The sequence below is a fragment of the Phasianus colchicus genome, chromosome 1, assembly GCF_987193195.1.
Source record: "Phasianus colchicus chromosome 1, bPhaCol1.hap1.1, whole genome shotgun sequence".
NCBI classification, from domain to species: domain Eukaryota; kingdom Metazoa; phylum Chordata; class Aves; order Galliformes; family Phasianidae; genus Phasianus; species Phasianus colchicus.
In genome coordinates, this window is record NC_143436.1 from 196,956,725 (window position 1) to 196,967,558 (window position 10,834).

General features: G+C 48.3%; 1 protein-coding gene and 3 non-coding genes across 4 annotated transcripts; all 4 read left to right on the forward strand.

The window, feature by feature from the left end:
- The first annotated feature begins 743 nt into the window (after positions 1-743).
- Positions 744-7,878, forward strand: RPS3 (ribosomal protein S3). The gene is made up of 7 exons (XM_031606068.2): positions 744-848; positions 2,494-2,624; positions 2,878-2,971; positions 3,898-3,992; positions 5,157-5,344; positions 6,819-7,015; positions 7,810-7,878. The coding sequence occupies exons 1-6, from the start codon at positions 819-821 to the stop codon at positions 7,010-7,012; spliced, it is 732 nt and encodes a 243-aa protein (XP_031461928.1). The 5' UTR covers positions 744-818; the 3' UTR covers positions 7,013-7,015; positions 7,810-7,878.
- LOC116237162 (small nucleolar RNA SNORD15) lies at positions 4,692-4,836 on the forward strand. Its single transcript, XR_004168680.1, has one exon. It is a non-coding gene; the product is annotated as a small nucleolar RNA SNORD15 (small nucleolar RNA).
- On the forward strand, positions 6,084-6,232 carry LOC116237161 (small nucleolar RNA SNORD15). Its single transcript, XR_004168679.1, has one exon. It is a non-coding gene; the product is annotated as a small nucleolar RNA SNORD15 (small nucleolar RNA).
- LOC116237163 (small nucleolar RNA SNORD15) lies at positions 7,085-7,221 on the forward strand. Its single transcript, XR_004168681.1, has one exon. It is a non-coding gene; the product is annotated as a small nucleolar RNA SNORD15 (small nucleolar RNA).
- Positions 7,879-10,834: the final 2,956 nt, after the last annotated feature.

Genomic DNA, 10,834 nt, shown 5'->3' on the forward strand with positions numbered 1-10,834 from the left:
CAGTACTGTGTCCAGGTCTGGAGCCCCCAGTACAAGAAAGACAGGGAGCTGTTGGAGAGGGTCCAGAGGAGCCACAAAGATGAGCAGAGGGCTGCAGCACCTCCACTACAAAGACAGGCTGAGGGAGCTGGGCTTGTTCAGCCTGGAGAAGAGAAGGCTGCGGGGTGAATCATTGCAGCCTTCCAGGACCTAAAGGGAGCCTGCAAACAGGAGGGGAGTCAGCTCTTGGAAAGGGGAGATGACAGCAGAACAAGGGGAAATGGTTTGAAGTTGAGGGAGGGCAGATTGAGGGTGGATGTCAGGGGGAAGTTGTTTGCTGTGAGAGTGGTGAGGTGCTGGAACAGCTGCGCGGAGAGGCTGTGGATGCCCCGTCCATCCCTGGAGGTGTTCAAGGCCAGGTTGGATGGGGCCCTGGGCAGCCTTTGCTGCTGTGAAATGTGGAGGTTGGTGGCCCTGCAGTGGTGGGGGGTTGGAGCTTCATGATCCTTGAGATCCCTACCAGCCCAGACCATTCTGTGATTCTGTGATACGTCTGGGTGAGTTATCATCCTGTCAGCGCCCGGCTGCATTAAGATCGGCTTTGCAGCCATTTTAACGCCGACTGAGGGCGCTGATGGCAGCCTGGCAGGGCAGCAATACGCGCTGAAAAGGGAAGGGTTAATCCTCTCCAACATGGCGTCGCAGGGAAGACTACTTTTCCCGTCGATCCCAGCGTCAAGACCCAAGTGATCGCGTCGAGCCAATGGGGGACGGCGGAAGGCTGATATAGCCCTCCCCCCGGAAGTAGGCCCTCTTTCCGCCGGGCGGCGCGGCTCAAGATGGCGGTGCAGATCTCCAAGAAGCGCAAGGTAAGGGCAGCCTTCCTTCGCTCTGCGGCCGCGGGGCCCCTCCATATCGGCGGGGACGCGTTGGGGGCGGCCTCGGAGTTCATCGGGGTGGGGTGGCGAAAGGGGGATGGTGGCAGATGCGGAAGGATGGCGGCGGATGCGGCTTCGAGGCCCGGCGGGGAACATGGCGGCGGCGGGAGCGTGCGGCAGGGCCTGGCTGGGGCCGCGGGGAGCGGGGAGCCGTAAATTGGGGCGCACACGGGGCTCGGAGCTTCTGTGTGTTGTGCTGAGGGGCGGCAGGGCAGGGCTGGAAGGTGATTTTTCGTTGTTTTATAATGCGGAGTTTGGCTTTAGTGACGGTATGTTTGTGTGCACAGAACATGGGTTGTGTTTGACTTGTCGTGGAGTCGTTAGAATTGTTGGAAGCTAAGTTAAAACCCGCCCAGCCCAGCCCCAACCGCTGCCATAGGTTGGTTGTCCCCCACCAGACCAGGCTGCCCAGGGCCCCATCCAAGCTGGCCTCCAATGCCTCCAGACATGGGGCACCCACAGCCTCTCTGGGAAGTAGCGCCAGCATCTCACCACCTTTTGAGTCAAGGATTCTCTGCTAACATCTACCCAAAATCTTCCTTTTTTTAGTCTGTTACCATTCTCCCTTGTCCTGTCCCTGTCAGACCATGTAAGAAGTCGTTTTCTGTCCTGCTTAGAAACTGCACAAGTATTGGAAGGCTGCAGTGAGGTCTCCTCACAGCCTTTCTTTTCCAAGCTGAACACCCCCAGCTTCCTTAGCCTGTCTCCATAGAGAGGTGCTCCATCCTCTGAGCATCCCCATGCCCTCCTCTGGATCTCATTCCACAGCCCCACATCCCTCCTGTGCTGGGGGCCACAGGTCTGAATGCAGTGCTCCACACAGGGTCTCACAAGGGCAGACAGAGGGGGACAGTCCCCTCCCTGCTCACTGCCCCCTCTGTTGCTGCAGTTCAGGGAACTCTTGGCCTCCCAGGCTGTGAATGCTCACTGCTGGCTCCTGTCCTGCTTTTCTCCACCAGAACCCCCACACCCTTCTTGAGAGGGCAGCTCTCAAGGTGTCCTCTTCACAGTGTGTGCTCTTAGCTGGGATTGCCCCAGTCCAACACCCTGCACTTGGCCTTGTCAAACCTCCTTCAGTTCACGTGTGCCCACTTTTCCAGTTGGTCCAGGTCCATCTGTTTGCCATCTCTCCCCTCTGCTGTGTCAGCTACACCTCTCAGCTTAGTGCCATCAGCAAACTTGCTTAGGGCATACTTTAGGAGACTTAGCAGGATTTGAGGCACCTGTGGAGCTTCTAAGGGGATACGAGTTCTGCAGTGAGTTCATGCAAACTCACACTTCATCAAAGTACTTCTGCAAGACATAGAAACAAGATATTTCACTGTTCACCCTGAACTGTGGCTGTTTTGGGGCATTAATCAGGCTTTGGTATTGGCTTTTACTGGAGGTGATTTATCTCTGGGAGCTTTAGGATGTTTTTATTTCACCCTCACTTCTGTTTTTTCTTCTGGGAGAGAGAAGCTGTCAGACTGCAGGACAGGCCGGGGACCCAGACTTAAAATGTCAAATTCTTTTGGGTTTTTTTGGGGGGGGAGGGATGATGTACTTATTCAGTCTTGGTCTGTTTGTTTCATAGTTTGTCGCTGATGGCATCTTCAAAGCTGAACTGAATGAGTTTCTGACTCGTGAACTGGCTGAAGATGGGTACTCTGGAGTAGAAGTCCGGGTTACTCCAACCAGGACTGAGATTATCATACTTGCCACCAGGTAACCAAAACACTGCTGTCCACCTAAGAACGCTGTGCAAGTCTTTAAGGGCTGTTGCTGAAGTTTGCTAAACATTATTAGGCTGAGGTATTTGGGAAGAAGGTGCTTCAGTAAAACAGCAGTGTTACAACCCCTGCTAATGACCAGCCTGAGCAAGGTTAGCCGCTCAGTCTGGAAGCTCCTTGGGATGGTTGCAGGCTCTGATATGGTGACATTCCCTCAATCATACTGTGTTTTTTTTTTTTCCCCCCAGAACCCAGAATGTGCTGGGTGAAAAGGGACGTCGCATCCGGGAGCTGACGGCTGTTGTGCAGAAGAGGTTTGGCTTCCCTGAGGGAAGTGTTGAGGTAAAACTGCCTCAGTTAAAACAGTTCTGAGTGAGCTGTGCCGTGGGCTGTGTGTGTGTCTGGATGGCTTCAGCTGAGAGGTGATCTGACTTTAGGATAACTCGGGGCGTGTTTTACCTGTTCTCACAAAACAGTGTTGCACTGAAAGAGGAATATCGCTTTGCTGTCAGCTATTTTGGGTGCTCTCAGTTTGTCTGGTTTTCTTTGCTTTCCAAGCAAGTAAGAGCACAGAAGCAGGTAAAACTTGATACATTTCTCTAAAAATATTTTGTAGTGAGTATTTCTGTGCCAGTATTGAGGAGAGAGGTCAATCTAACAGCATAGTTTTTGGAATTGATGCATTGCCATGGCCCTTATTAAATTCTTAATGCTTTTGCCCATAGAAAGAAGCTGTTCAGGTGCAGAACTATCTTTGAGACTTTTGTATGATACTGGAATGAATTAGACAATAGAGATAACAATATTTCCTGATGCCTTTTTAATGGTTGAAGTCTGGTGGCCTTGCTAGTAGTTCCCTCCAAAATAATTTATGAGAGGGGGGATGTGTGGTTTGGGGTGCCCTTCACATTTATTTCTACTCAAGCAATGTTGCTGGATCACGGTACACAACTGCTGATTCTCTCCAGAAACTGTTTAATAACTCTTCAAGCATTTGTATCATTAGCTCTGGTGCTATTATGTTTGTAGTTTATGAAGATCTCCTTCTCAGCTATCGACTTTGGCTATTAGGGATGTTAGATTAAGTGTACCTCATTGTCCCAGCTCTGGTTCTCAGGTTCTGTCTCTTCCTGTCTGAAGATCCAGCTTCTGCTTGTAAGCATGGGTCTGAGGGAGGGGGCGTGGAGTGATATGAAGCTCTTGACTTCCATTTAATGAAAATCATCTGGAAATAAAGGCGTTTCTGAGTTTGCTACTTATTTTTTCAGCTCTATGCCGAGAAGGTGGCCACCAGAGGTCTGTGTGCCATCGCCCAGGCAGAGTCCCTGAGGTACAAGCTTCTGGGAGGCTTAGCAGTGCGTCGGTGAGTAGAGCATGTTGAATGTAATGCCCCAGTGAGGCTTTGTAGGACTCCAGTAGTGCTTCGGGGAATCACTTAGCAATTGAGATGTCTTGAATTTGAAAATGTAACCTACTAATGCTCTGCTTGCAGAGGGCAGTTAGCATTTGTGATAGATAAAAGCTTTTCATTTAGTATACAGGTACTTTTGGTAATAATTGCTAGACACTGTATTCCAAAATAAATGTTGAGGTCCTGGATTAGATCACAGTATCACAGAATGGCTTGGGTTGGAAGGGACCTCAAGGATCATGAAGCTCCAACCCCCCACCACATGCAGGGCCGCCAACCTCCACATTTCAGAGCAGCCCAGGCTGCCCAGGGCCCCATCCAACCTGGCCTTGAACACCTCCAGGGATGGATGGGGCATCCACAGCCTCTCTGGGCAGCTGTTCCAGCACCTCATTGCTCTCAGAGCAAAAAACTTCCCCCTGACATCCAACCTCAGTTTCCCCTCCCTCAACTTCCAACCATTTCCCCTTGTCCTGCTGTTATCTACCTTTTCAAAGAGTCGATCAGATGAGATTAGAAGTTGTGTGACTGATGTGCATGAAGTTCACGTTTATTTGTGTGTGAATGAATGGTGGGTAAATGGAGGAGTAAAACACAATTTCAAGTGGCTGAATCATGGTTCAGATGACAGTGGCCTTGCTTCTCAGATCCCTTCAGTGATGATAAGATGACGAGTCAGAAAGGATGGCTCCTGCTGAGTGGTGCCCCTGCAGTATCATGTTCTGTGCTGCTGCCTGTGGTTCTTCAGCAGGAGCATCCTGTCAATGAATGATTTAGAGGCATTTGTCTGAGAAGGGATAGGGGCTGCACTCGTGATGTGGGTGGGTTGACTGCCAGAGAGCTTGTGCTTGTCACTGTGCTCACAACTTCACAAGGTCCGTACGTAATTCACAGTACTCCTGTAAGGCTTGATTTGATAGTGCCAAAACAGTATGAAGTTTTCTGCTACTTTGTCTAGCACTGACAGAGCTTGGGTTGCATGACTGTAGCTTTGAAAAAGGCAGATGTTAAAATGTGTTTGTCTAGGTTTGAAATCGCTGCAAAACGCCATTGGATTTGGCAGAGGTATCCCAAACCAGTGGGACTGATGCAGTTCTTTCTGCTCCCTACCTGCAGGGCCTGCTATGGTGTCCTCCGCTTCATCATGGAGAGCGGTGCCAAGGGCTGTGAGGTCGTTGTGTCTGGCAAACTCAGGGGTCAGCGTGCCAAGTCCATGAAGTTTGTGGATGGTTTGATGATCCACAGTGGAGACCCAGTGAACTACTACGTCGACACAGCTGTGCGTCATGTCCTGCTCCGGCAAGGTGAGTGGCTGGGATGCAGATCCCTTTGTTGGCCTCTTGTATCAGTGCCTTGGAGCCAGCAGCTCTCAATTGCTGGCACTCCCTCTCTACTCTGCCCTCGTGAGGCCCCATCTGCTGCACTGCGTCCAGGTCTGGAGCCCCCAGTACAAGAAAGACAGGGAGCTGTTGGAGAGGGTCCAGAGGAGCCACAAAGATGATCAGGGGGCTGCAGCACCTCCACTACAAAGACAGGCTGAGGGAGCTGGGCTTGTTCAGCCTGGAGAAGAGAAGGCTGTGGGGTGAATCATTGCAGCCTTCCAGGTCCTAAAGGGAGCCTACAAACAGGAGGGGAGTCAGCTCTTGGAAAGGGGAGATAACAGCAGGACAAGGGGAAATGGTTTGAAGTTGAATGTGGGAAGATTGAGGTTGGATGTCAGGGGGAAGATGCTCATTTGTGTTCCATGGCTTCTGAGCCTGGTAGCAAAACATCTTATAAGTACACTTAGTGACTGTGGTCAAGAGCTGCTGGATTCTGTCTCTTTGCTCCCAGGGAAACCAGACCCACAAAAAAGCAAGCAAGCATCACTGACAGCTTTCCCACTATAGGTGCACTCTTTCAAGTCTTCCAGCTAAACCAGACAAGCCAGCTTTCATCCCCTTGTGCTTTCCCAGTAAAACACAATTGACTTCTGCATCTTAATAGGCATTTCAAAGCACTAGATTTAAAAAGATTAGCATAAGCAAACTTGTTCTGTCCTCCCTTCAGTGATGATACGATGACGAGTCAGAAGGGATGTCCTTGTGCCAAGCACAGCCTGGTCAGTGCCACGTTCTGTGGTGCTGTGCTAAGGTTGCCTTGGGCAGGATGTCCTCCTCATTGGTTGATTCAGAGGCATTTGTCTGAGAAGGGATACCAGAATGTGGTGCAACTGGCCAGCTGAGCTGTCCCAGGAAAATCACAGAATGGCCAGGTTGGAAGGGACCTCAAAGATCATGGATCATCCACCCCCCCCGCCACATGCAGGGCCACCAGACTCCTCATTTAATACCAGCCCTGGCTGCCCAGTGCCCAGTCCAACCTGGCCTTGAACACCTCTAGGGATGGGGCATCCACAGCCTCTCTGGGCAGCCTGTTTCAACACCTCACCACTCTCATAGTAAAGAATCAAGTTATAGAATGATTTCATCATAGTCATCCCAGACTGCATTTAGCAAAGGCAGTGAGTTTAACAGAGATGAACACACTGATGTAAGTTTACATTAAGTAGATTTTTAAGCTTTATCACTTTCACAGAATCACAGAATCACTAAGGTTGGAAAAGACCTATAAGATCATCCAGTCCAACCATCCACCTATCACCAATGGCTCTCGCTAAAATTTTTAATTAGCTTCCATCAGTTCGGAGTTGTTGAGAAATGGTTTTGGTGCAGATAGCTTACTTTTGTAACTTTGTATCCAGTGAGCATATCTTTAATGTTCTGTCCCTTTTTGCAGGTGTACTTGGAATCAAAGTCAAAATTATGTTGCCATGGGACCCAAGTGGAAAGATTGGCCCCAAAAAGCCTCTTCCAGATCATGTCAGCATTGTGGAACCCAAAGAAGAGATCTTGCCCACCACCCCCATTTCAGAGCAGAAAGGTGGAAAACCAGAACAGCCAGCCATGCCGCAGCCAGTTCCCACTGCCTGAGAGGTGAGTGCCTGTGAGCAGCAGGAGTGAACTATTCATGCAGACATAGTTTAACTGCACACTGAGCATTCCCTTCCATGAAGATGTGATGACGAGTCTGAAAGGGAATATCCTTGTCCAAGCACCCTGCTGCATGCTGTGTTCTACATCATGGATCTGGGGACCTTGGGTCAGAATTTGAGAGACTTAGAGGCATTTGTCTGAGAAGGGCTCAGTGCTTTAGCTGTTTTAATGCTACTTTTCAAGCAGTGATTGTACTGTTATCCAGTTGAGGTTTGACTCTTAGAAGCCAGTACATCAAGCTTGATGTTAGATTAGTTTCATTAGTCAATCATCGAGTTTTGAACTCCTGTCTTTCCTAGTGAGTATCTTCTATAATAAACTAATAGATGGAAATTCTCTGGGTTTTCACTGATGAAAATATGCAGCTTGGTGCTTTTAAAAGTTCTGCCTGTTTTCTCTAAGGAGGGCAACAGGGGGCACAGGGCCTAAAGCCTCCCCAGAAGGCTTCCTTAGCTGCTAGTGAAAGCCAGCCTGGGTTGTGCTTTGACTGAAACTCCTCATGAGAACAAAAAGGGTTCAGGGAGTGTGCAGGGCTGCAGTGAAACAAGGGGATCTGACTAGCAAAACTTGCTCATGTAGGGGGAGGTCATTGGCTAAAATGTAGGAAGTGAGAGATATAATTAGAACACTTGGAGTTGCCTTGTTCAGCATTTTGGGTAGGAAAATAGCTATAGGAAATGATTTGCCACCATCTCACTCAGTCTTTTTGTTTGTTGTTTTTTTTGTTGTTGTAGGGTTTACAACATCTGCAACCAGAAGCTTGACTGTCCTGAAAACATCTCTTAATAAAATCACAAAAGACAGTGTTTGTGGAGGTGCTTTTCTTTTTTGCAAGGTATATTCAGGAAGAGCCTGAATCTTTGGTATGGAAGGAATTTCTTTGCATTTCTTTCAGCTTGTGTTACCTTTTGGAGTGAACTTAGCAGATCCTGATGTAAACAGAGTGGGGACAAGATGCTGATTTCTAGAGAGATGTTTGGAGTCCACCGACAATTACATTGCAGTCTTTCTCCAAGGCTTCCAGGAGGGGAGCTTGTTTAGCAATGTCCAAAGCAGTTGCAATCTCTCAGGCTTCACTTGAAGTATTACTGTATTTTCTACTAAATGCTTTTGTCACCTCTGTGTTTCAGTTTCCCTTACTACTGAGAGATGTTTGCTGTGTGGCTTTCAGGGCTATGGAGAAGAGCTTCATATCTCCTGTTAGGGAGAAGTAACCTTTGTCCATGGTGATGTGGAATGAGGGCACCAAGTCTACCTGAGTTTAAGATGCATTTGGACCACTGAAATAGGATTGGAGTTTTGAGTGGTTCTCTGTGGAGCCAAGAATTGTACTCAGTGACCCTTTTGTGGGTGCCTTTCAACTCATTGTATTCTGTGATTCTGTGAAGCTTTGTGGTAGGCATTCACACGTTACGTGGGGAAAAAAAGTACATTTATTTGTGTGTATGTAGATTTCAGACCTGTCCTAAGCATTTAAGTGCATATACATTTAAATGCTTGAGGAAAAACTTATCTTCCTTTGAGGCTTGAATAGACAGTCTCTTAATTTGTTGCTCTATTGCAAACTGGCTTTAATGAGCTGTAGGGTTGCATGGGTAGATCCCTTAAATTGAGAATTAGATTAGGTAGACAGGGATGTTTCTCTCTTCTGTTCCATTGCTGTATGCAGAGTGTTGGTGCTGTTCTTGTCTGTTGTGGTCTGGTGGAAGCCCTGTGGCTAGAGAAGTCAATATGAGCACGTGATTAACTTACAGGCTGATATTCTTGAAGTCTAGTGCCGTTAGAGGAGGACACTGTTATGCATATCACAAGAGATAGTGATGTTCACGAGCTTTTTGTTTGCATTTTGAGCAGCTTGGAACTCATTTGTTTCATTAACTGAAATTATACAAACCTGCAATTTTTTTTTCCCTTAGGAATAGTGCCTTTACATCCAGTGTCCCATTTTCTATTGCATTTAGGTCAGGGCAGTTCCAGATAAGTGTACAGATGGGAAGAGAAATCACTAAGAGCAGCCTTACAGAGAAGGATGTGGGGCTCCTGATGAATGAAAAGCAGGACAGGAGCCAGCAATGAGTGCTCACAACCTGGAAGGCCAGCAGTCCTCTGGGCTGCAGCAACAGAGGGGGCAGTGGGCAGGGAGGGGACTGTCCCCCTCTGTCTGCCCTTGTGAGACCCTGTGTGGAGCACTGCATTCAGGCCTGGGGCCCCCAGCACAGGAGAGACGTGGGGCTGTGGATTAGAGGGTAGAGCACTTCTCCATGGAGACAGGCTGAGGGTGTTCAGCCTGGAGAAGAGAAGGTTCTGGGGGGACATCCTTGTAGCCTTTCAGTACTTGAGGGGAGCTTTCAAACAGTAGGGAGAGACTGACTTTTTGCAGGATCTGGTAGGGATAGGACAAGGGTAAAGGCCTTTAAACAAAGAGGGGAAATTTAAGTTAGATGCTAGGTGGAAATTCTTTTCTTAGGGAGTGATGAGGCGATGGCACCAACTGGCCAGAGCATCCTGTGGATTCACTGTTCCTGAAGGTATTCAGGGTCAAGCTGAATGGGAGCCTGAACAGCCTGGTATGGGGGCAGCCAGCCCATGGAAGAGGGCTTTTAATGTTCCTTCCAACACAAGCTATTCTCTGTAGGAACTAGGCAGGCAACTTAAGGACTGGAATTTCAGACAGCATCAGGAACTAGTCTGTCTGGCAGTGTGTGAGCATGAGCCTCAGCCTTCCTGTTGCTGGCATCTCTGATGAGGCTCCTGTAAAGCTGGCCTGGCAGAGTGCTGCCTGGGATGCTGGCTAGGTTCGGTAGAAACAGCTGTGCTGTCTCAGGGTCCCAGAGAACAAGTCTGATTTCAGGTTCCTGCACACATCTTACAGTGGACAGCTTTACTAGTTCAGTGTTTCAGTTTCTGGTATCATTAAACTGCAGTCCTCTCAACGATAAAAAAAAAAAAAAAAAAAACACGTTTGTAGCAAGACAGTCTGGGAGTAAGAAAGGCTCTGGAAGATTTGAAATAGCTTTTAACTTGCTTGCAATGATGCTGTTGTAGATTGATGGTGTTGTAAGACTGCCAAGATTGGTGCTGGGGGTGGATGCTGCAGTTTTCTGCAGTAAAAAAGGCTGTGATCCCTCAAGCACCTGGTCCTTATTCAGTCTCTGGGGATTTGCACATGGATGTATGCACTTGCCTATCCAAGACGTGCTGTTTTGGTGTAGGGAAAAGGGGAGATATCTGCAGCTCTCTTTGCTTGTGGCTGAGTGGCAGATGGTTGCTTGGATAGCCAGCATGCTAATCCCTTTCCAGAAGTGGGGGAACACAGGCCAGCAGTGTGAGACCTTGCCAGATTTTCTAAGACTTAGCTTTGTGTTGACTGATGCTACAGGTTCTTGCTTTTCTTTTTCCTCCTGTTTCCTTTGACTGTATCCCAGCCAAAGAAGCTTTCAGTTGAGCAGTCAGCAAGGCTATCTAATAGATCTGTTTGCTGCCCAGTTGAATGTCACAGCAGGGGAGGGCAGTAGGTACTCCTGTCTGTGCAGTGTTAAAGATGCTGGACACTTGCAAGTTTGCATACTTAGTAATAGAGCTCCTTTCCTATGACACAGATGTCATGGAAATTCAATGTGTACATGTAGTATCGGTCTATAAATTCCAGATTAAGGCAAGCTAGATTTAATAATGACAAGGAATGTCTGTAAGCTCTTTTTCTAAATACAGTATTTTGTCTCCTGCCAAGCCCTGCAAGTCAGTGTGGCTGCCCAGAGG